Source organism: Nothobranchius furzeri, chromosome 13 (assembly GCF_043380555.1).
Source record: "Nothobranchius furzeri strain GRZ-AD chromosome 13, NfurGRZ-RIMD1, whole genome shotgun sequence".
NCBI classification, from domain to species: domain Eukaryota; kingdom Metazoa; phylum Chordata; class Actinopteri; order Cyprinodontiformes; family Nothobranchiidae; genus Nothobranchius; species Nothobranchius furzeri.
In genome coordinates, this window is record NC_091753.1 from 50,752,815 (window position 1) to 50,777,236 (window position 24,422).

General features: G+C 42.1%; 3 protein-coding genes across 3 annotated transcripts; all 3 read left to right on the top strand.

The window, feature by feature from the left end:
* Positions 1-1,219: 1,219 nt before the first annotated feature.
* LOC107380067 (extracellular calcium-sensing receptor) lies at positions 1,220-5,802 on the top strand. The gene is made up of 8 exons (XM_054742513.2): positions 1,220-1,362; positions 1,644-1,938; positions 2,126-2,415; positions 2,738-3,033; positions 3,296-3,501; positions 3,606-3,827; positions 4,431-4,554; positions 4,687-5,802. Exons 1-8 carry the CDS (start codon positions 1,256-1,258, stop codon positions 5,583-5,585), a joined length of 2,439 nt encoding a protein of 812 aa, XP_054598488.1. The 5' UTR covers positions 1,220-1,255; the 3' UTR covers positions 5,586-5,802.
* Positions 5,803-9,298: 3,496 nt separating this feature from the next.
* LOC107380066 (extracellular calcium-sensing receptor-like) lies at positions 9,299-13,402 on the top strand. The gene is made up of 8 exons (XM_054742229.2): positions 9,299-9,602; positions 9,968-10,262; positions 10,445-10,734; positions 11,083-11,378; positions 11,680-11,885; positions 12,010-12,231; positions 12,314-12,437; positions 12,507-13,402. Exons 1-8 carry the CDS (start codon positions 9,301-9,303, stop codon positions 13,400-13,402), a joined length of 2,631 nt encoding a protein of 876 aa, XP_054598204.1. The 5' UTR covers positions 9,299-9,300.
* A 7,000-nt stretch (positions 13,403-20,402) lies between these two features.
* LOC107380652 (extracellular calcium-sensing receptor-like) lies at positions 20,403-24,004 on the top strand. Its single transcript, XM_015951949.3, has 7 exons — positions 20,403-20,681; positions 20,943-21,232; positions 21,585-21,880; positions 22,143-22,348; positions 22,448-22,669; positions 22,896-23,019; positions 23,109-24,004. Exons 1-7 carry the CDS (start codon positions 20,421-20,423, stop codon positions 24,002-24,004), a joined length of 2,295 nt encoding a protein of 764 aa, XP_015807435.2. The 5' UTR covers positions 20,403-20,420.
* Positions 24,005-24,422: the final 418 nt, after the last annotated feature.

Genomic DNA, 24,422 nt, shown 5'->3' on the forward strand with positions numbered 1-24,422 from the left:
TCTCCAAAGTGGTAGAGTGTCCAACCCCTCTTAAGAAAACTGGTTTCAGAGCCATGTATTGAGGTGAGTCTGATTATAGCCAGAACCTTTCAACCTTACACACTATCAGGATCTTTCCTCACCAGGCAGATGGCATTCCTCATATCAAGAGCTGGGATCTGACTGCCAAGGTCCTAGTCTTTGGCTTCCACCTATCTCACACTGCAACTGACTCTTTTGGCCCCTCCCACAATTGGTGATCCAGTGGAAACCAGGACCCATGTCTCCTCTTTGGACTGTGCCCGGCCAGACTCCATGGGGCAGAAGCCAGACACCAGGTGCTTGCCAACATGCCCCACCTATAGGCCTGTCTCCAGAAGGGGACCCCAGTGACCTGTGTCCAAGTGAGGGTACTCTTTGACAGTTGTTATCATATTTGGTCTGCAATTTTTCTAATGCCTCACGTAAGACCTGTTTGTCATGGGTTGCCCATCTATTTTAAAAAGAGGCATAAGGTTACAAACAGACTTTTTTTTGGACAAGCTTTAAATGAGTTTTAATGCATGGCAACTGTCCCTTTGATGTTCATCTTGGCAAAAGAGATGTTTCTATGAGTATCATAACATTGTCTCCAAGGGTCAATATGAATTAAGGTCAATTCCAATACAGACTATATGACCAAATTCAGCTGTGTGTTATATTTTAAACATTTCTGCAGCTTCAGGCCATATTATGTTTGTGAGAAGTTTTTTTTAAAACTGTTAACCTGGATAAATGATATAAAAATGAAAAAAAAAAAGATAAAATCAAAGACAAGTACTTCGTGTAAAAACTACCTGTAAAAAGTTAAGCTTTAGAAAGCCATAGTGATTTTGTAAACAATATTGTTGAAGTTAAATAATAAATGTAAAGGTTAAGATAAGAAGCATATTGGCCATGGTGTCATTATAGAGTCAGAAAAAGGTGTAACCAATGATTGTTGATTGAGAGTCTTGTTTGTGATAAACAACCACCTGATGCACAACTGAGGTTTATAAACCAGTAGAATGATGCAGGCACAAATACACACACTTGAATGATGGAGATCAGACCTGTCTTTACTGTTCCAAGATCAATGCTTTATTTGCTGGAGCTGATGTCATTTGTTATCTTTGGTCTTTCTTTGGATGGGCTGAAACAAATTATTGAGCCTATAGAGCCTGTGCCTGGCCTTAATGCAGAGTCTTTGTCAAAGAAATGCGAATTGCAAGGTACACAACGTTTACCTGTATTCTCAATGGATGGAGACTTTGTTATCGGAGGTGTTTTCCTCATTCACAACAAAGAAAAAACAGTAACTTACAATTACACCACCAAGCCTGAGTCACAGATGTGCATCCGGAGGTTAGTGAAGCAGAATGTTGCATGCAAAGCATGTTTAACTGAAACGAGACAAAATGCTATGAATTTTGCTGTGTTGGTGTTGAAAAAGGAAAGGAGTCCATGCATATTAATTCAAAATTATGTATATTTACTGCTTTAACCTATGCTTGATAACTTTTAAATTCAGTCATTTTCAGTTAGTTTATTTTCTGTTTTTTATATGGTAAATATTACATCTGAAGGGTAATTTTGCATGTGCGTGTGTGTTAAATGTCAGTTTTAACTGGATTGTCTCTGCACAGCCTCAACCCTCGGAACCTGCGCTTTTCCCGTGCTATGATCTTTGCCACTGAGGAGATAAACAACAGCACAGAGCTGCTGCCAGGCATCAGACTAGGATATCAGATTCATGATACCTGTGCCTCTGTGATTGTGGCCGCCAATGTGGCCTTTCAGCTACTAAATGGTCAGGACACTGTGTTTTATGAAAACAGAAGTTGTTCTCAATCTGGTGTGGTTCTGGCTGTTGTTGGAGATTCTACTTCTACAACCTCCATCAGCTTGTCGCGCATCATCGGGTCTTTCAATGTCCCTCTGGTACATAATTTGCTTTTACTGCAGGTCAAACACTACAATATACACACTATACCAGTATAATTTTTTTTATAACTGTTCTGAGTGTGTCTGTATTAATATTACTAAAAACGGTAAATCATCTAAATATTTAGCAAAGTGGAAATCTGTATTATTAGTAGAAAGCCATATTGCTATTTTCTAATTTTAGGTCAGTTACTATGCAACATGTGCCTGTCTGTCAGACAAGCAGCAGTTTCCAACATTTTTCAGAACCATTCCCAGCGACCAGTTCCAGGCTGATGCACTGGCCAAGCTGGTGAAACACTTTGGCTGGACTTGGATAGGTGCTGTCCGCTCCGACTCAGATTATGGAAATTTTGGCATGGTGTCTTTTCTTGCTGCAGCACAGAGAGAGGGAATCTGCGTGGAATACTCAGAAGCCTTTTTCCGGACCGACTCACAAAGCAAGATCCAGAAAGTAGCCGATGTTATTCGCAGGTTTCTACATCACTGATTTTGGTTGCTAATGTGTATAGATATAGACCTACTATGCTTCCAAACATATTTTTGATTACTAATGAGTCGTGTTTCCATTTTAAATTTATTTATTGTATTAGACATTAATTGTGGATTTAAAATGACTGTATTACAACTATATTAATGGATATGCATACTTTTATGTTTTGGTTTATGGAATGGTGCTTTGACATGTTTTTTAAATGAAGTGGTTCTTTTGGAATAAACAAATTAGCTTTGAAAAAAAAGGAAAATTGCATCTAGTTCGTCTACATAAAAAAATCTCAACTTAATGTCTCTGCAGGTCATCTGCAATGGTTGTTTTGGCTTTTGCAACATCAGAAGATATGAGTGTGTTGATTGATGAGCTGAATCAGGAGCCTACACCACCTCGTCAGTGGATAGGAAGTGAGGGCTGGATAAATGACCCTTACTTGATGAGTTTCAGTTACTTTGCAGGAGCCATTGGAGTTGCTATTCAAAAATCAGTCATCCCAGGTCTGAGAGACTTCTTAATGGATCTTTCTCCTGCTCAAGTGGCTGCCTCCTCAGTGCTGACTGAATTCTGGGAGGATGCATTCAACTGCACACCGACAAAAAGTGAGAAAAAACATGTGCTGGCCTTTTGTTAGGCTGTATTCAGTATCCTTGTTTATAAAAAAAAAGACAGTACTGTTGTGTGATCAGACTAATTTCACATAAAAAAATGAACACAAACATGCAATTTCTTAAAAAGTAAAAATGTTGCTTTCTCACGTAAGATGATACTTTTCTGCTTACAAACGTAGGCTATAATGGCATAAAATCAAATAATAAATAGCTATGACAAATTTAAGAATATCCTTCTAAATTTGTTTTTTAGATGCCAGTCCAAAAAAGAAAGAATGTGATGGAACTGAAGACATAAAACTGCTAAAGAACCCGTACACAGAAACATCTCAGCTAAGAGCTACCAACATGGTGTACAAGGCTGTTTATGCAATAGCTCATGCTATTCACAATGCTGTGTGTCAGGAAACTAACTTCACCGCTCAGTGTGACAGAAACATCAAACTGGAGTCCAAACAGGTCAGACCAAACCAAAGGAGTTTTACGATGTTTTAAAGCTAAGATTCCATAAGTAAAATTCATGTCAATGTCTGATTTTATTACATTTTATTTACACGTCACAGGTTTTGACTGAACTGAAGAAAGTCAACTTTACTCAAAATGGTTATCCTGTGTCATTTGATGCCAACGGGGATCCTGTAGCTTTTTATGAGCTGGTCAACTGGCAGAAGAGTGAGAGTGGAGTTATTGAGCTGGTAACAGTGGGGTACTATGATGCATCACTGCCTACAGGTCAGGAGTTTCATATCAGCAGGAACATAACCTGGGTGGAGGGTGGTGCACAAGTACGTACATTCAGAATGTCTATAATAATATAAAAAATTGTATTTATGTCTTGCTTAAAGTGACAATGTGTAGTTTTTCCCATTAATCTCAGAAAATGTCCATCAAAATGTTGTTGAAAATGGATAAAATAATAACCAGTTGTTAAAAAATCGTGGCAGCTTCATAACATATAACTATAAAAATCAGGTCTAAAATACATGGGAGCAGGTCGCCTTATTAGACACTATGTTTCCTTCTACGTGAGCCAGTCAGGACAAAACACTTTTTTTTTTTTTTTTTTTTTTTTTACTGATTTGTATCAAAAGGTTACAAAACTTTTGTTATTCATAAACAATGTTGTTTACACTTTTACCTCTTCACCCGTGCTTGTCATTTTGCTGGAGGTTGAACGATCTGAAAATGTACTCAGTAGAAATTTGCGCTCCCAGGGATTTTTGACACTAACGGCCAACCGGTCTTACTCGAAAACAAAAATACGTCTTGCTTGCAATGATGTATGTACTGCCCCTATTGCTGGGGAACGTGCACAGTGTCACGTTAATGACAGCTTTACTCAAAGAAACCTATACAGATCTATGAGCTTGTTTTTATTTCTGTAACAGGTCCCAGTATCAGTGTGCTCTAAGAGTTGTCCTCCAGGAACTCGTAAAGTCCTGCAGAAAGGAAAACCCATCTGCTGCTATGATTGTATACCATGTCCAGAAGGACAAGTGGCAAATAGAACAGGTAAAATCAAATTCTGTCTTTGAATATTCACATGAATAAATATCCTAATGAAATATTCCAGGTAAACATTTTAATGCAATTTATTCCAAAATAAATGTTTAATTTGCAAAACATTTCTGGTTGGCTGTTTAGATTCTCCAGACTGTTTCCCGTGTCCCAGTGAATTGTGGCCTAATGCACAAAGAGACGCTTGTTTCCCCAAACCTGTGGAGTTTCTTTCCTATGATGAAGTCCTGGCAATCATCCTGGCTGCATTCTCTGTTAGTGGGGCCTGTCTGGCCATCATAACAGCAGCTATTTTCTTTCATCACAGAACAACTCCAATTGTCAGAGCCAACAACTCTGAGCTGAGCTTCCTGCTGCTCTTCTCTCTGACTCTGTGTTTCTTATGTTCATTAACTTTCATCGGAGCTCCCTCTGATTGGTCCTGCATGCTGCGACACACAGCGTTTGGTATCACCTTTGTTCTCTGTATCTCCTGTGTTCTTGGCAATACTGTAGTGGTTTTAATGGCCTTTAAAGCTACACTTCCAGGTAGTAATGTCATGAAATGGTTTGGGCCTCCACAACAAAGAATGACTGTTGTGCTATTTACATTCATACAAGTTCTAATTTGTACTGTGTGGTTGTTACTCAGCCCTCCATTCCCAATGAAGAATCTGAGCACATACAAGGAGAAGATCATCCTGGAATGTGCATTAGGTTCTGCTGTTGGGTTCTGGGCTGTGCTCGGGTACATTGGCCTGCTGGCTGTTTTCTGCTTTGTGTTAGCTGTTCTAGCTCGGAAACTACCTGATAATTTTAATGAAGCCAAGCTGATAACCTTCAGCATGCTGATATTCTGTGCAGTGTGGCTCACCTTCATCCCAGCATATGTCAGCTCTCCTGGAAAATTTACTGTAGCTGTGGAGATATTTGCTATTCTGGCCTCTAGTTTTGGACTGATTCTGTGTATATTTGCTCCAAAGTGTTTCATCATCTTATTTCAGCCTGAGAAGAATTCCAAGAAACATTTAATGACCCAAAAATAAGAATAAATTCTTCCTAGGATGAAGGACAAAATTGAAAATCAACCTTCCTACACATATTAAGTAGCTTTAATCCAACAAAATATGTATTATGAATAACAATGATTAACACTCATGCTACTAATTTGTCATGGTATAAATATTCCAAAATGGATAACAACATTAGATAAACTGAACTGTTGAGCTGTCTGTATCTCTCCATGTGCACATTAGAAAAGAAGCACCTGTGCTTGTGTTGTGTTAAACAACAGTTGAAATCAATCAGAGTTAGACTACAGAAACACACAACAACAAAGGCCCATTGCTGGTTCATCTTACACAGAACTAAAGCATTCTTATCTACATTCTCCTTTGAATATTACTATACACACTTTTCAAGTATGAAACAAATTTATAACCAATCATCAATGTGTTATTTACTAAACGTTCACTAAAAGTTTAGAGTCTAAATTTGCTGTAAATGCCCCACTCAGCGACGTCAAATAGGGCTGGGCATACTTGTTTCCCCCCACCTGGTGATCGGGGTTTACCCTGGTGAACGAGAGTGTGGCCTCCTTCTGCCTACGTGTGGGGGGACGGCTCCTGTCTGTTGTTTGGAGTTTTGCTGGTGAAGGTTCTCAGTCATTGGACTTCTGTGCTCATCATGGTAAATGGTAAAATGGCCTTTATTTGTATAGCATCTTCTTAGGGTTCTACAACCCCCCAAGGAACATCACACCACAATCAGTCATTCAGCCATTCGCACACTCATTCACACGATGGTGGGGATGAGTTACGATGTAGCCACAGCTGCCCTGGTGCGCACTGACAGAGGCGAGGCTGCCGAGCACTGGCGCCACCGGTCCCTTCGACCACTGTTACAGCCAGAGAGGTGAATGTGTCAGGGTCCGTGGTGAGCTGCCAGCCTGTAACCCGGTTTCTCCTCTGAGCATTGTTTTCACAGGTGGGCATGTCTGAGAGCTCCCAGCTGCAGCTGATTTCACCATCATGGCCCGGGGGATTTAAGGAGCAGTGTGACACTTCACCACGCCGGATGATTACTCTGTTTAGGTAGCTCTAGCCTCCAATCGGATTTTGATATTTGTATTCTGCTCTTGTTAACCTGCCGCCTGAAAGAATCCTTAATGCCCTTCCTTGCTCTCCTCCAGGTTCCTCTTCACCTCCCATCTCCTTCAGAACAAACCTGGATCTCAGCCTACCTGACCACACTGCTTCATCCCCTGGCCGCCCGCTCTCAGCCGCTCACCTACCAACATCCATTCCTGCTCCTACGCCTCTGGACAAACCAATTCCCTTACCTTTGGTTCTCCTCAGCTCACCCGGACCTGACAACCCTCACTGTACATTTACCACTGCCAAGAAACAGTAAGCCCAGCCTCCAGATAAATTTCCATTATTTCCACCTAATATTCACTCAGTCTCACTCCTCAGAATCTCCTCCTGGAAACCTGCTGCCAGTCCTGCATCCCGTCGGTTCCCATCTCTCCCGCTGCTCCTTATTTAGTAATAAAAACCTTTTTACTTACCTTCCTGCTCTCCGTGTTGTGATTCTGCATGTCGTGGGTCAAGAAACTGCCACCCAACATGACAGAATGACTGGAGATGGTGAATGGGCTGCATCCTGACTGGAAGTCTAAGAGATGTGAGGGGTCGTACACAGAGAAAATAAACTAAAGAGGAAGTAAAAGAGGGTGGTGGTGGTGGTGGGGGTCTGTCTTAAGTGATGTAAATAATATGGTGGGTAATGGTTTAAACAATTTATTATACAAAATGGTCTATCTATAAATATTTACAAAGAAGCAACTGAAAGTGACACCCTCATTTAAAAGGGGAGAAAAGGAAAACATGGAAATATTTAAATTAGACGCCAAACCAAAAGGCTAAATGGCTAACTCAAACTTAAATACTCGGCCCAAGGTTCAGCAACTAGAAACTACTAAAGACAAAACATAAGGTCCACCAAACTCTAAACTAAAAGTCCTAAGGTCCAAAACCGACACAAAATGCCTCTATAGGTCAATACACTACCTAAATCAAAGGCTAGAATAAAGAAAATTCCACAATGGTAAGTCAATCTCAAAGTCATTAGGAACACACAGCGAAGGACCACAACAGAGTGGGTCTGTGTCTCATCGAATGTCTCTGGGAGTCTGCTTAAGTATCTGCAGGTGAGGATGACCGATGAGCCGATTGTTTTCGGCTGTTGCTGCTGCCGGACCAGGCGTGCCTCTCTCCTTGGTGCTGAACCAGCTGCAGCCTCACCATGGGGGAGAGAGTTGTAGAGCAGGAGCTGTCCATGGTGGTGAATGGCAGGAACGGCATAACTGGAGGGCTGATGAAAATTACGGGGACCATGACAACCACCACCAGAAGAAAAAGTGGGTTAAGTGTCTTGTCCAAGGACACAACAGCAGCATTCTCTCGTTGGAGCTGGGATCGAACCTGCAACCTTCCAGTCTACCTTCTGAGCTACTGCTGTCCAATGATGGATTGTCCATAATGAACACCGTGTTCAAACATAAAGGTGTCCATATGTGCTCTTGGCACTAGAATACCTTAGGTGTTAGATATTAGGTACACAGCTCAGCGATCACCTTTGTTGTCGTCTCATCTGATCTGTGGCCGCATGTGTTGGACTCGCAGGTGAAAAGAGGGGTGGAGCAGTCAACTGACCACTATCTGTGAGTTAGCTTTGGTGGTGGGGAAGGATGCCAGTCAGACCTGGCAGGCCCAGACATATGATGAGGGTCTGTTGTCCTTCATTTCCCACCTCTGACAGAGCTTTGGGAGGCATGGGACATTGAGCGAGAGTAAGCCATGTTCTATGCCTCCATTGTTGAGGGAGCTGACCTGAGCCGCAGGGTAGTGCCTGTTGTGGCATCAGCCACCCAACTCACTGGTAGTTAGGGATGCTGTCAAGCTGAAGAAGGAGTCCTATCAGGTCTTCTAGGCCTGTGGGAGCCCAGAGGTAACTGATAGTTATCAGAGGTCTGCAGAGGCAAAAAAGAGCAAACACAGGGTGTGTTCCAACTACAAGGTGATCACTCTGCTGAGTCTCCCTGGTAAGGTCTATTCAGGGGTTCTGGAGAGGAGAGTCTGTTGAATAGTAGAATCTCAGCTTCAAAAGGAGCAATATGGTTCCCGGTGAGTGTTGGAGACAGCTTTTTGTCACCAATTACATTCATAACTTTTAAGGACAGGGCATTGAGGGGATCCATTTTGTTGGCCTAAGGATGTAGTTTTGGTGGGGGGTGTCGGTCCAGCCGGCGTTTGCGCCAGCCCGAGTCAGATAGTGGGAGTGTTTGGCTCAGTGCGCATGTGAGCGGGAGATAGGAGTGGGCAAAACCTCAGGAAATTCATCAGGGGTGCGCTGATACACTTATGGAGTGGCAGAGCGGGAGAGAGAGGTGAATTATTTGAGATGGTGAATGGGCCGCATCCTGACCAAAAAGAGAAATAAGTATAGTGTGTTGTGGAGCATTGTTTGGCATAGTAGGGATTGTGCGTGCACCCATAGCTGAACTTGCTACAAGGATTAAGCAAAAGGTGATTTTTTTTTCTAATGTCCCTTGCAGGGAATTTATATCATCTTTCTCATAAAGTTATGTAAATGAGGATGGCTGGTTGGAGGGGTCTTGTTTGTGATGAGCAGCCCTCATTGCACAAAAGAAGTTCATCAAACAGTTGAACCACACATGTAATAACGCACACTTGGGGAATGGAGATCAGACCTGTCCTTGTTGGTCTTAGACTGCTCATTTTATTGGACCGGATGTCGGTTATCATCGTTGGTGGTTCACCAAAGGATCTGAATCAAGGGACTAAGACTTCAGAGGCTCTGACTGGTGCTACGGCTGAGGCTTCATCCATGAAATGTTCTTTTCAGGGTACTCCCCGTTTACCTGCATTCTCAATGGACGGTGACTTCACCATTGGAGGCGTTTTCCTCATTCACGACAAAGTACAAACAGTAATTTATAACTATACCACCAAGCCGTACCCTCTGATGTGCACAAGGAGGTTAGAGAAAAGCACTGGAAAAGCTAGTAGATGGAAACGATCTGACTTGCTGCAGTTTGTTGTCATGTTGTTAAATAACTGCTATAAGTACATTTATGAATGATCAAACACGCATGTATGAGGATTTAAACCCACCCTTATCTTGTTAATTGTCAAAAAATGTGTGATTTTTATCAGTAGGAAGTGAAGATTATTTACAATTCAAGTATGATCTAAATATTATATTAGAAGTTTAATTATGTTAAAGTATTTTTGTGACTGAGATTTTAAGTCCATTTTTAATAATGTGCCTTTATCATGCATGTATGAGCTTATTTGTAAGGGTTTTTGGTTGATCTTGGAACCATTTATTTATTTTTTGGCAGCCTTGATGCACGGAACCTGCACTTTTCCCGTACTATGATCTTTGCCATCAAGGAGATCAACAACAGCACAAAGCTGCTGCCAGGCATAAAATTAGGATATCAGATTTATGATACTTGTGCATCCGTGACTGTGGCCTCCGATGTGGCCTTTCAACTGTTAAATGGTCAGGACCCGGTGTTTTACAAGGGCAGCAACTGTTCTCAGTCTGGTGTGGTAATGGCTGTTATTGGAGACTCCACATCCACAACATCCATCAGCCTGACGCGAGTCATCGGGTCTTTCAATGTCCCTCTGGTAAGAGATTACATTTATTACTGGATGATGTACCAAAAATAGCTTCATCTCTGCATTTGTATGTTCTCAGTTTGTTATGGACACATAAAATAAATATCTTTTTATGTTAGAAAAATAACCCTGTGCAAATACGTTATACAAATTTAGCCACTATTAAGAAAACCTGTCCTTCCCACCTTCAGGTCAGCCACTTTGCCACGTGTGCCTGTCTGTCAGACAAGCAGCAGTACCCCACTTTCTTTAGAACCATTCCCAGTGACCAGTTCCAGGCTGATGCACTGGCCAAGCTGGTGAAACACTTTGGCTGGACTTGGATAGGAGCTGTCCGCTCAGACTCAGATTATGGAAACTATGGGATGGCGTCTTTTCTTGCTGCAGCACAGAGAGAGGGAATCTGCGTGGAGTACTCCGTATCCTTCTTCCGAACTGATCCACAAAGCAAGATCCAGAGGGTAGCCGATGTCATCCGCAGGTTTCTATGTCACATATTTGCATTGTGTGTGTGTTTTTTTAATGTTGATCTCACACACACACACACACACACACAGCAAACTGAAGAGAAATTATTTTTTGAATTATGACTGAATTATGCCCAAATTAAGCCCAAATGCCCAGGACTGATTAGCTCTAGTTAGTTGTATATTTAGATATTAGGTGATATACAATGTAACATGAAAATATAGCATGTGATATGACAGAATACGTTATGGTTTGTACTCTAATATGAAAAATAGATTACTTACGTAACAAAGTGGTTGCATATCTTTACAGAAGATACATGTAGCCATTCTAAAATAAACATTTTTTTATTTCTCTGCAGTTCCACAGCAACGGTTGTTGTGGCTTTCACAGCCTCTGGTGACTTGAGATTTTTGTTTGAGGAGCTGGCTCGGGAGCCCGCACCACCTCGCCAGTGGATAGGAAGTGAGGGCTGGATAACTGACCTGAACTTGGTGCGGTACAGTTTCTGTGCTGGAGCCATCGGAATTGCTATTCAGAAATCTGTCATTCCAGGTCTGAGGGAATTCTTACTTGATCTTTCTCCAACTGAGCTGACTGCCTCCTCAGTGCTAACTGAATTTTGGGAGGATGTCTTCTACTGCAGCTTGAAACAAAGTGAGACAAAAATTCTTGCTGACAAAGGTTTTGTTGTGTTGTGCATTTCAATTATTTCAGCACCCTCGTTCAAGATTACAGCATAATATTGCTCCCAGACAAATGTGTATCTGTGTTAATAAGAACAAAAGCATCAGAGACACACTACATGTCTTATATAAACCACATGCTTATTATAAATAATCTAAACTGAAATAACATGATTGCAACAATGACTTTCCTGTCAAACCTTTCTCACATTAAATAAAATAAATATGTTACATTTATTCAATGACAGAACAGAGTATGTCATTCTTTATAGACAGTTCTCTAATCAAGAGAGTGTGTGATGGAACTGAAGATCTAAAAACCCTCAACAACCCGTACACTGATACTTCTCAGCTTCGATCTACTAACATGGTGTACAAGGCTGTTTATGCAGCAGCTCGTGCTATTCACAATGCAGTGTGTCAGGAAACTAGCTCTACAACTCTGTGTGACAAAGACATCCGACTGGAGTCTAAACAGGTCAGACCAAATCAAAAAATTGTGTTTTCATGTTTTTAAAACCAATAAGACCTCAAAGGTAAAATTAATTTTATTATCTGCATTTTCTGTTTCTGTTGTCTTCATTTAAACCATTACATCACAGGTTTTGACTGAACTAAAAAAAGTGAACTTCACTCGTAACGGTTATCCTGTGTCATTTGATGCTAATGGAGATCCTGTAGCTTTTTATGAGCTGGTCAACTGGCAGAAGAGTGAGAGTGGAGTTATTGAGCTGGTAACAGTAGGGTACTATGATGCATCACTGCCTAAAGGCCAGGAGTTTCGCATAAACAGAAACATAACCTGGATGGATTACAAAACAAAGGTAATAGTTTAATAATGACAAGTCGCAAATGCAAAATCTGAAAAAAGAATCAACTATTGTAATACGCTTTTCCTTGTAACAGGTCCCAGTATCAGTGTGCTCTGAGAGTTGTTCTCCAGGAACTCGTAAAGTCCTGCAGAAAGGAAAACCCATCTGCTGTTATGATTGTATACCATGTCCTGAAGGAGAGATTAGCAACACGACAAGTAAAGTAAAACATTTATTTCCCCCAAAAGTATTACATATTCCTGTGTTAACACATTTTTATTTGACAGATTCTCCAGACTGTTTCCCGTGTCCCAGTGAATTGTGGCCTAATGCACAAAGAGACGCTTGTTTCCCCAAACCTGTGGAGTTTCTTTCCTATGATGAAGTCCTGGCAATCATCCTGGCTGCATTCTCTGTTAGTGGGGCCTGTCTGGCCATCATAACAGCAGCTATTTTCTTTCATCACAGAACAACTCCAATTGTCAGAGCCAACAACTCTGAGCTGAGCTTCCTGCTGCTCTTCTCTCTGACTCTGTGTTTCTTATGTTCATTAACTTTCATCGGAGCTCCCTCTGATTGGTCCTGCATGCTGCGACACACAGCGTTTGGTATCACCTTTGTTCTCTGTATCTCCTGTGTTCTTGGGAAAACTGTAGTGGTTTTAATGGCCTTTAAAGCTACACTTCCAGGTAGTAATGTCATGAAATGGTTTGGGCCTCCACAACAAAGAATGACTGTAGTGCTATTTACATTCATACAGGTTGTAATCTGTACTGTGTGGCTGTTACTCAGCCCTCCATTCCCAATGAAGAATCTGAGTACATACAAGGAGAAGATCATCCTGGAATGTGCATTAGGTTCTGCTGTTGGGTTCTGGGCTGTGCTCGGGTACATTGGCCTGCTGGCTGTTTTCTGCTTTGTGTTAGCTGTTCTAGCTCGGAAACTACCTGATAATTTTAATGAAGCCAAGCTGATAACCTTCAGCATGCTGATATTCTGTGCAGTGTGGCTCACCTTCATCCCAGCATATGTCAGCTCTCCTGGAAAATTGACTGTAGCTGTGGAGATATTTGCTATTCTGGCCTCCAGTTTTGGACTGATTCTGTGTATATTTGCTCCAAAGTGTTTCATCATCTTATTTCAGCCTGAGAAGAACTCTAGAAAATCTTTAATGAACAAATAATACATGAGTTTGAAACAAATATGGCCTTATGCTTAATGCAACAATAATTTTTAGCTGTAACAATTGACCATTTTCAATTAAACTTCTTCACTTGTAATTTTAATACAATGTAATGCTTCTTCTGGTTGAAAAACATTTTAATTGAATCATGTTTTACTGATAGGTAATGTTCAGATTATTATATTTTACTGTAATTATTTTGATTGATATGACTGCACATCTTTAATCTTTGTTCACACATCTAGCAATGTTTTTGCGGAGTTGGTCTGCGGTCATCAAAAATTACAAGCAACAAGCAGTGTTACTCCTAAATAGTTTGTTTATATAATCTGAGCAAATAAAATCAAGATACAATGTAATTATGTCCGTTTATAGTTCTGGGTTCATTCTAAGAACTTTGAAATATCGATTCTTTTTTTTTCCCCCAAACAAAGATTTACTGTGTGTATTAAGTTGTTCATATACAGATATTGGAAATACTTAACGAGGGACTGCACACCATAAGAAAATGTAACTCCACCCCTAGACAAGATTTGAAAAATGCCATGAAAGTGGAAGTTGCCCGGAGACACAGAGTGACATGGCCAAGTGTCAGGAATTTCCATCCTGGGAGGGAGGGGGAGTGGGAGGTGAGTGTACCGATGACGTGAAATTGTTCCAGCCCCAGCCAATCACAAGTTTAACATGCAGTAGCTGCTGTTCTGCCACAGGGGGCAGCACTAAGACGTTTTTAGACCTAGATTCTAGATTTAATCAAGTTTACACAAACATGTCAAAAAATGCACTGAAACAGAAAGAATACATTCATAAAGACCCAATTATACAGCTGATTGCGAAACAAAAGTATTTTGGGGTTTAGTGACTCTTTAACAGTGATCCTTACAGGAAGTGGTCTGGGGTAGCACATGCCACCCTTGGAATCTGATTGGCCACCGCAGGTGCCACCACACTAATTTACCTTTGAATAGGCTTTTCATTGTCCACAAAAGGCTTGGGGGTAAAACAACAAAAAGCATAACCATTGGTGCCACCCATGCACAAAGTTGTGCCTCACCTGGGTCACCCCATTTTAAAAGATCTGGACACGCTACTGGATCCTTATTTAATTGTCAAATAAACCGTGACATTGCATACACCCAACTTAATCATGTAACCAACTTAAAGTGTAATTTTAAGTGGTTCCTTGGATGAAAAAGAAAATCTCACGCTGTGCATCCACACAACAACGGGCTGCTTGGTGGTGCAGTTGTTAGCACCGTTACCTCACAGCAAGAAGGTTGCAGGCTGTCACAGTCCGGTCACATCAACTTGTTGAGGCTCCGAGCATGGAGCAAGAGATGGATACTCAAGAAACATCTTGCAAATAAAACCATAAAACTGAACAAGGGGAGGACCAGGATGCAGCATGGCAGATGTCCTGTACTGACACCACTCTACAGCAGCATAGAGGTAGAAGTTCCTCTAGTGGAATGTGCTCTCAGCTTGTCAGGGGGGTCCAGCCCTAACGTAGCATAAGCAAGTGAAATGGCCTCACACAGCCAGTGTGAGAGATGCTGGGTTGACAGCAAACGCCCGAGAGAACAGTCCCTGGAATGCACAAACAGATTCTTTGAGCATTCCAGCTCTGAGGTCCATGAAACATAAAAAGCGGGCATGCACACCGGACAGAGTAGATGGGAAGTCGCTTCCTCCTCAGAATTGTGAGGAGGAGAAAAAAACACCTTCCAGGGAAATAGTCCTGAATCTGAAAGAGCTAGTGATGCTCTTAGACATAAAAAGTTGGGTTTGGACATAAGACAGCAGAACTGCCATTGTCCCAAATTCTGAGGCAAACTTGAGCCACAGAGAGAACCGCTAGGTTGTTCTCTCTCTTAAGATATGTTAGAGCCAGCAGCAGATCAGTTTTTAGTGACAAGAACCTGAGCAAAACCAGGTCTAAGGGCTTAAATTGCACTGGGGGATTAGTGAGCAGGACACAGGTCTTTGTTTCTTAAAGCCTTTCCAAAAATGTTTTGTGAAGGGGTGATTAAAAACCGATCTGTCTCCAAAACCCTGGTGACAGTAGGAGACTGCTGCAACCTGTCACACCTGACCGAGAAGCATCCGTGGACACTGGAATGTGTGACGTCGGACGGCCTAATAATGTCACAACCAACAAAGCACTGACTGTTCTGTCAGGTTATACTTAGGAGATGGCAGGGAGGTCTGCGACTCTCGCCTGAGGGAGACAGACTCCCAGGAAAGCACTTGACTGGGACTGAGTAACAGAGCTCTTTTCCCAGTTTATAGAAAAAGAAACAAGTTTGACAAATGCTCTACTAGCACTCTCATTTGGACGGTAAATGGCTTGTATTTATATAGCGCCTTCTTAGGGTTCTTCAATCCCCCAAGGTGCTTCACAGCACAATCAGTCATTCACCCATGAACACACACATTCACACACTGGTGGGGACAAGCTGCTATGTAACCACAGCAGCTCTGGGGTGCACTGACAGAGACGAGGCTGTTGAGTACAGACGCCACCGGTTCCTTCAACCACCACCAGCAGGCACCAGCAACATTGGATCACTGCTTCCACTTTGTAGTGAGCCAGAAAGAGCAGGTTGTCCAGATTAAACAGAACCCTCATGCCTGCCAGTCGTAAATGCTAAAGCCTGGTTTATGCTTCTCCGTCAGTTCCACAAGGGACAGACACGCACGGATTGACGGAGCGTTTTGCTCTCATACTTCTCCGTCTCCTGGAGAGTGTTGCAAAGCAATTGCCAGGCAGGACAACAGAGGGCGTAGCGCTGTTCTGTGGTATCCTGTCATGTATCGGTCCAAGATGGTGTGTTTATATTGTGGTTTTTGTGTATATAAGAGACTTTTAACACGGACATATTTGTCTCTCATTCTCCACCTCTTCATGCGCTCCCCACCTCTAAACCCACGTTTCCTGTCATTTCCGTCCACAAATAAAACGCTTGCTGCGCATCTCTTCACTCCTCCAGTCACGGGAGAATTAAACGTTCATATTTTTTAGAGTTTTTCCACGAGGTAATCTTCAAACTTCTCCGTGTCTGCCGCTAGTTATCCTCGGCTCTCTTTGCAATGGCGGCGCTGTAAACAACAGCGGCGTCCTGACCAATCACAAGCTTGCCTAATCCGTCTCGTTCGACGGATGTTTAAAAAAGTGGGCTCGACTCCGTACGTACTTGCGTGCCTGCCGGAGCCCTACGCAACGACGGATGATGGCGTTGCGTGTCTCTGCACTGACGCAGACGGAGAAGCATAAATCAGCCTTTAAGCACTGTTTCCAAACATTTGGAGAAGATGCGTGGGGCAAGGGCGTAATCAAACGGAAGCCGGAACGTAATCCAAAACCTGTTTCACTGTAAGCATGCATAAATGGATCATGATCTAAAATTGGTCTCATCTCTCCTGTTTTCTTCAGGACCTGAGTGTATTGGGAATAGAGCCTTGACCTATCTTCTCTGGGGGAACTTGGGGAATTGCTTCTTTGAATAGACGTTCAGGCAATTCCGACTTGAGGGCAGAGCACTGTTCCGGTGATGTCACTTCTGTCTTCATAATCCCACTGAAAGGGGAAGGGTGGACAGAAAATTAAGAGAGTGACTGCCGTGAATGATGTTGTGTATCCTTTTGGCAAAGTGGGCACCATTCTGGAGTGTGTTTGGTGGGCACATGCACAGTGCCGGGGGAAAGTGCATTGCATCCAAAAGCCATGCGAGAGTCCCTACTGTTGTCTCTAGAACCGGGTGTGACCCACAAGGAGCTATGTTGGAAATGGCAAGTTAGGAAGCTCAAAGCACAAACGTCACACGTTCTGCACTGGTACCCTGCTTGCAAACGTGCACTAGAAGAAGGAATGCTGAAGCTCGCATTCTAGCTGAGGTCAGGGTTTCTCGCAGCATCAAGGAGGAATCAGCTGATGCTTTGCCCCAAAAAGCAACACAAGATTCCAGAGCAGGAATGGGAGGATAGCCCCTTTCAGAAAACCTTTCCATCTTTGTTATGGGGGTGTAGTGGGTGATTGGAGTTTTAAACTTGGCAGGCTCAGTCAAGGCCTTTGACCAACAGACCATGGCGGCTGGGAAAGGCTGCCAGATGGGATCAGGACAACGGACCTAAGTGGCTCCAAACCTCCCTGCTGTCATCTGACTAAAGTGGAACCGATTCAGGAATGATTCAGTCCTTGCCATCAGCCTTCACGGAGATGATGGCTACAGAGATTATGGCTACTAGCTCCTAGAGAATTACTGTCACGGCTGGAAGCACCTGCAGCGGGTGGTTCTTTGGACCTCTGAACCACTTCTTTCCATCGGAGCCGTCAGCAGCACGTTATTGCAGCAGCACGTCTTGCTTGCGTAAGCTGCTGCTTGGCCCTTCCCACGAGACGCGAAGCAGCAGGGGAGCAGCTGTCACCGACAGAGCACGAAGTCACAGGAGTGACTTAGTCAATAAACACAACAACAAGAAGGAGAAAACTACAACATGGCTCCAACAGTTTCGTGTTTTATGTTCTGTCCGTTTTATAATCGCCAATACGGACCTGAAAAACAAAGGAGACCGCTAGCTAGGTGATAAGTTACTAGCTGTGCGGCCCTGTGAGAAGTTTTTTTTAAAGTAAAGCAACCGGAAGGCAGTACGTTTCTTTATTCTGAAAATCTCGGGAGCTTCGCTCCGTTTCCGCATCCAATTTCCTGTCTTTCCTTCCCCCGTTTCAGAGGCGTCGCACGTAGAAAATAGAACTGGAGCGTAAGGGCCGCGACATGCTGCTCCTGAGACGCGGCCGACTCGCACTGCTGACGGCTCCGGTGGAAAAGGTTCTGTTGACCACAGTGGTTCCTATCAGCGGCTATGACGTGCTGCTGCAGTAACGTGCTGCTGACGGCACCGGTGGAAAGCCGGGGTCAGAAGGGTGTGTTTTTAGGGCTGTGGCAGCCAGCTTCATTATCATCATCGTGATCATCAAATTCAGTCCAGACGGAGTCACCTGACTCCTGACCAATACCATAAAATTGAAATGCCTTGTGCAGTGGATAATTCTCAGCCACCAGGAAGCTCTTATCAGTTGCAGAGGTGAAGAATTCAATGAGGCGGAGCTTTTCAGCTGAAGGGCGAGCAGCACCGGCGGGGCACGAGGCCTGTGGCATTAGGACATGGCCTGTATAGTGAGCCCTGAGACAAACCTCACATTAGGTGAGGAGGTCGCCGCTCATAATGTGGCCCATCTGGCAGGAAGGGCAAATCCACACAGCATTGCTGGACATCATGATTAGTCTTCTGGAGAATTTGCTTTTGAAAGATGGTTTGCTGTTTAGATTGTGGCATGAAACTGGGAGACAACTGTTGAGCCTCTTACACACTGGAGCAGAGCATGTGGTGGGCTGGTGTATAAATGGGCCATTCCCATCTGTACCGGGTCAGCCGGGGCCGGGTAGCCCCAGTCGGCCCCAGCCTGGCCCGGTTGATTCCACCCATCCTTGTCTTAAGCCCATGTGGGCTGATTCTACCCACCAATCAGAGGCTTGCTCTAATGGAAGGTGTGAATTTGCTGTCAGCAGTGGGTGTGTTGGCCCTGGTTGGCCTGAAGCAGACCCCCTCGAGAAGAGGGCTGAGAATGAGCCTTGGTTGGCCCGGAAAAATACCAGGCCACCCAGATATGTAAACAACCTATGCTACCCGGGCCGGGCCGACCCGGTACAGATGGGAATGGCCCATTAGAAAGCTCCTCAGTGGTTGGCTAATTTGAGAATGTCTTATCCAAGAATAGCCTTAAAGGGCAAAGTCTTTCTGAATTAAAACTCTTCCCTAAAGCAGGGTATTATTTAGGATTTTTTTTTACAGGAAAATCAAAAGGTTAAATTCACAACACAGGTTAAGAAGCCAACCTATGATTTTTTTTCTAAAAGTTAACTTCTGTGAAATGTTTTCTTCTAAAAAATGAAGCACACTTCAGCAACATTGTACAGCTTACTGATTGTATTGATCAAGTGCTTTTATTTATTTTTTTACATTAATTATTTGTAAAAGTTACAACATACATATTTGGGAAGTGATAAAAGTAACTTTTAGGCCCAATTTAGAAGTAAAGGGTACAACAAACAATGTGTGAAATGTAAATTTCAGGCTGCTTTAGTCTCCAAGAAACAATGAAAATGTTTTCCTTATATGATCATAAGAGGCGTAACCAAATATTTGTTGAGGGTGTTTTGTTTATGCTTAACAACCACATGATGTCACACTAAAACGACTAAACCAGAAAAAGCACACCAGCACTAATAAACAGATACCTGAGAAATGGAGATCAGCTCTTTCTTTCTTCATCTGAGATCAGTAGTTTGTTTATTAGAGCTGATGTCAGTTGTTAACATTGGTGGTCCTTTGGATGGTCTGAGACAGAGGATTGAGCCGTTACAGGCTCAGACTAGTGTCGGTGTTGCAGCTGAAGCCTCTTTGATGAAATGTAACCTGCAGGGTACGCCGCGTTTACCGGCATTCTCAATGCGTGGAGACTTCGTTTTGGGAGGTTTTTTCCTCATTCACTTCAAAGTGCAAACAGAGATTCATAACTACACCATGAAACCAGAGTCTCCAAGGTGCACAGGAAGGTAGGTAAGATAGAGAAGTGGTTAAAAAGGAAATTGGATCTATGAAAATAATGTGACTTGCTGCAAAGAGGAATAATGAGAAACAATGCTGAACAAGGAGATTTTATGATACTTGGATATTGAAATAATGTGAAATTTATGAAAATAATTCTATTTATTAGTAATGCAAATGTACATATAAATAAATAATTAATAATAAATATACAATTCAATCCTGTCAAACTTAAACAACCTTTGACTAAATATGAATTGACAGCGTAGAGTTTTTCTAGTTGTTCGATCTTTTTTGTGTTGTTTGTTCATGAAGCCAAAAGCATGAATCTCTTTTTGGTAATCTAATTCCTGCTCTAATCTGATTTATTCTCTGCAGTGTGACTGCACGAAACCTGCGGTATTCTCGTGCTATGATCTTTGCCATTGAGGAGATAAACAACAGCACAGAGTTGCTTCCAGACATCAAACTTGGATATCAGATTTATGATAGCTGTGCATCGGTGCTTGTAGCTGCTGACGTGGCCTTTCAGCTGTTAAATGGAAAGGAGCATGTGTTTGAAAGTGGCAATAATTGTTCTCATTCTGGTATGGTGATGGCGGTCGTTGGTGATTCTACATCCACAAACTCCATCAGTCTGTCACACGTAATCAGACCATTCAATGTTCCTCTGGTAACTAGTCTGCATGTGCTGCTAAATGAAAACCTATATAATTCCTGTCTATTTTGACATTAGTTGTGTGTGTGTGTGTGTGTGTGTGTGTGTGTGTGTGTGTGTGTGTGTGTGTGTGTGTGTGTGAGTGTGTGAGTGTTTAATTAGTTTTTTGTTAAATGGTTTGAATATATTAGAAATATTAGAAATGCAGTAAAGCTAGTAAATACAATTTCCTGTTTATTATTGTTAGAAATCCATGATGTCGTCTTCTCCTTTTAGGTCAGCTACTTTGCCACCTGTGCCTGTCTGTCAGACAAGCAGCAGTACCCGACCCTTTTCAGAACCATTCCCAGTGACCAGTTCCAGGCCGATGCCCTGGCCAAGCTGGTGAAACACTTTGGCTGGACTTGGATAGGTGCTGTCCGCTCGGAGTCTGATTATGGAAACTATGGGATGGCCTCTTTTCGTGCTGCAGCACAGAGAGAGGGAATCTGTGTGGAATACTCTGTATCTTTACTCCGAACCGACCCGCTTAGCAAGATCCAGAGAGTTGCTGATGTCATCCGCAGGTTTCTAAGTTTGACTGAGTATCTTGATATAATGTGGGTCTACTGCATTGCACTACTTTAAAACGCTTATTTGACGGTTGGTGTATGTCAGCAATAGCAAGCTCATAAGATTTTTATATCATTAATTTAAAAGAGAAGTATGGACACTTAAATCACCTATATTCAGCAATAATTAATCAAAGGTTGTGGTTATGTTACTTTTTGTGTGTGCTTGATTTTATTACTGAAATAACTGCTTTGATAGCATTTTTTGGTCATAAATTGTTACTAAGTAAATTTCACACTGTAAAGTAATAGCTTACGTCAGCTAAGGCTAAAGTATTTAGACTTACACACTTTAATGTCTCTACAGGTCAACAGCGATGGTTGTTGTGGCTTTCATAGCTTCCGGTGATCTCAGGGTTCTGTTTGAAGAATTTGCTCGGGAGCCCCCACCGCCTCGCCAGTGGATAGGAAGTGAGGGCTGGATAACTGACCCACTCTTGATGAGCTACAGTTTCTGTGCAGGAGCCATCGGAGTTGCCATTCAGCAATCTGTCATCCCAGGTCTGAGAGAATTCCTACTGGATCTTTCTCCCGTTCAAGTGGCTGCTTCCTCAGTGCTGACTGAGTTCTGGGAGGATGCTTTCAACTGCACACTAATAAAAAGTGAGATTTCTTTTTGATGATTTAGAACATTGGTTGTTACAGACAAGAGTGTTACATATTTAGTTTTATTTTATTTATTTATTTTACAGCTTTGTGCAATGCCAAAGTTTATCATACCTGTTTAAAGTTATTTAGACTAGGGGAAATTCTACATGGAGCAAAATAAAGAGTGAGCTCCTTATATTGTTTATGGTCAATTATTTAACTAATTTGAGAAAACATTTTAGAACATGAAATAAAATAAGTAACTGTTCATTTGCAGATTTTGATTCAGGCAAAAAAGAATGTGATGGAACTGAAGACATAAAAAAGCTCAAGAACCCGTACACCGATACATCTCAGTTAAGGATCACTAACATGGTGTACAAGGCTGTTTATGCTATAGCTCATGCTATTCACAATGCTGTGTGTCAGGAAACAAACGTTTCCACTCAGTGTGACAACGACAGCAGATTAGACTCCAAAAAGGTTAGTTAGCATAACTTTAAACTACACAAATCTTTGGAAGGCCCTCTTTCTGTTGCTAATAAACAGTATTGTCTATTTTGTGATCCTTTTAATTCACAGATTTTAACTGAACTGAAGAAAGTTAACTTTTCCCGCAACGGTTATCCTGTATCATTTGATGCTAACGGAGATCCTGTAGCTTTTTATGAGCTGATCAACTGGCAGAAGAGTGAGAGTGGAGTTACTGAGCTGGTAACAGTAGGGTACTATGATGCATCACTGCCGAAAGGACAGGAGTTTCACATCAACTGGAACATAACCTGGGTGGAGAGGGGCACTGCTGTAAGTTTAGCCAATACACATTGTGAGTGTTTTATTAAATGCTTAATAAGGAAGGTAACAACTCTGTTGTGTTCAGCTTTGTAACAGGTCCCAGTATCACTCTGCTCAAAGCAGTACATACATATTTAATCAATAAATTTACAAAATAAGTTTTTTCAAACATAATAGTTAAACCTGTTTTTGATTTTTTTTTATTATTGTTATCTTCCCCTTCTCTCTGTAACAGGTCCCAGTATCAGTGTGCTCTGAGAGTTGTCCTCTAGGAAGTCACAAAGTCCTGCAGAAAGGAAAACCCATCTGCTGCTATGATTGTATACCATGTCCTGAAGGAGAGATTAGTAATACGACAGGTAAGATCAAATGTTTCCTCATTTAAAAATGCAAGTGATTTGACTCTGATTTTTGATTGCCAAATATTTGTTTTTATTAATCTTTTCAGATTCTCCAGACTGTTCCCCGTGTCCCAGTGAATCGTGGCCTAATGCACAAAGAGACGCTTGTTTCCCCAAACCTGTGGAGTTTCTTTCCTATGATGAAGTCCTGGCAATCATCCTGGCTGCATTCTCTGTTAGTGGGGCCTGTCTGGCCATCATAACAGCAGCTATTTTCTTTCATCACAGAACAACTCCAATTGTCAGAGCCAACAACTCTGAGCTGAGCTTCCTGCTGCTCTTCTCTCTGACTCTGTGTTTCTTATGTTCATTAACTTTCATCGGAGCTCCCTCTGATTGGTCCTGCATGCTGCGACACACAGCGTTTGGTATCACCTTTGTTCTCTGTATCTCCTGTGTTCTTGGCAAAACTGTAGTGGTTTTAATGGCCTTTAAAGCTACACTTCCAGGTAGTAATGTCATGAAATGGTTTGGGCCTCCACAGCAAAGAATGGCTGTTGTTTTTTTCACATTTATTCAAATTATAATCTGTACTGTGTGGCTGTTACTCAGCCCTCCATTCCCAATGAAGAATCTGAGCACATACAAGGAGAAGATCATCCTGGAATGTGCATTAGGTTCTGCTGTTGGGTTCTGGGCTGTGCTCGGGTACATTGGCCTGCTGGCTGTTTTCTGCTTTGTGTTAGCTGTTCTAGCTCGGAAACTACCTGATAATTTTAATGAAGCCAAGCTGATAACCTTCAGCATGCTGATATTCTGTGCAGTGTGGCTCACCTTCATCCCAGCATATGTCAGCTCTCCTGGAAAATTCACTGTAGCTGTGGAGATATTTGCTATTCTGGCCTCCAGTTTTGGACTGATTCTGTGTATATTTGCTCCAAAGTGTTTCATCATCTTATTTCAGCCTGAGAAAAACTCTAAGAAATCTTTGATGAACAAATAATACATGAGTTAAGGCTTGGTGCTTAATGTGACTCTTGTTGTCTAATGTTAACTCTTCACAGTTGTTTATTAAACATCTTCTATCATAATTTTAGTACAATGTAACACTTCTTCTGGACGAAAAGATTTAAGAAAGTCATGTTTAACTTACAGAACGTGGTAAAAGTATCATGTTTTTGATTGACCTACCTGCTTAACAAGCTTCCACTGGCTCCAAAGTGTTTTATAATCTTATTACAGCCAGAGAAGAACTCTAAGAAATATGTAATGAACCAAAAATGGGTTTTATGTATTTTAATGTGACAATATTATAAAGTTTTAACTGTTGACACTGGCTGCTAAAGTGTCGGATTGTAACTACTGACAAGGAGCAGAACTTTTGATAAACACACATCTGACTGTCATCTTAACTACTTTTT

Excerpts from the sequence above, each read along its gene's own strand:
- LOC107380067 (XM_054742513.2), top strand. The coding sequence starts at position 1,256 with ATGGATGGAGACTTTGTTATCGGAGGTGTTTTCCTCATTCACAACAAA. Across the intron at positions 1,363-1,643 it reads TCACAGATGTGCATCCGGAG|CCTCAACCCTCGGAACCTGC; the intron begins GTTAGTGAAGCA and ends GTCTCTGCACAG. Across the intron at positions 3,502-3,605 it reads TCAAACTGGAGTCCAAACAG|GTTTTGACTGAACTGAAGAA; the intron begins GTCAGACCAAAC and ends TACACGTCACAG.
- LOC107380652 (XM_015951949.3), top strand. The coding sequence starts at position 20,421 with ATGATCTTTGCCATTGAGGAGATAAACAACAGCACAGAGTTGCTTCCA. Across the intron at positions 21,881-22,142 it reads CAACTGCACACTAATAAAAA|ATTTTGATTCAGGCAAAAAA; the intron begins GTGAGATTTCTT and ends GTTCATTTGCAG. Across the intron at positions 23,020-23,108 it reads AGAGATTAGTAATACGACAG|ATTCTCCAGACTGTTCCCCG; the intron begins GTAAGATCAAAT and ends TAATCTTTTCAG.
- LOC107380066 (XM_054742229.2), top strand. The coding sequence starts at position 9,301 with ATGGAGATCAGACCTGTCCTTGTTGGTCTTAGACTGCTCATTTTATTG. Across the intron at positions 11,886-12,009 it reads TCCGACTGGAGTCTAAACAG|GTTTTGACTGAACTAAAAAA; the intron begins GTCAGACCAAAT and ends ATTACATCACAG. Across the intron at positions 12,232-12,313 it reads GGATGGATTACAAAACAAAG|GTCCCAGTATCAGTGTGCTC; the intron begins GTAATAGTTTAA and ends TCCTTGTAACAG.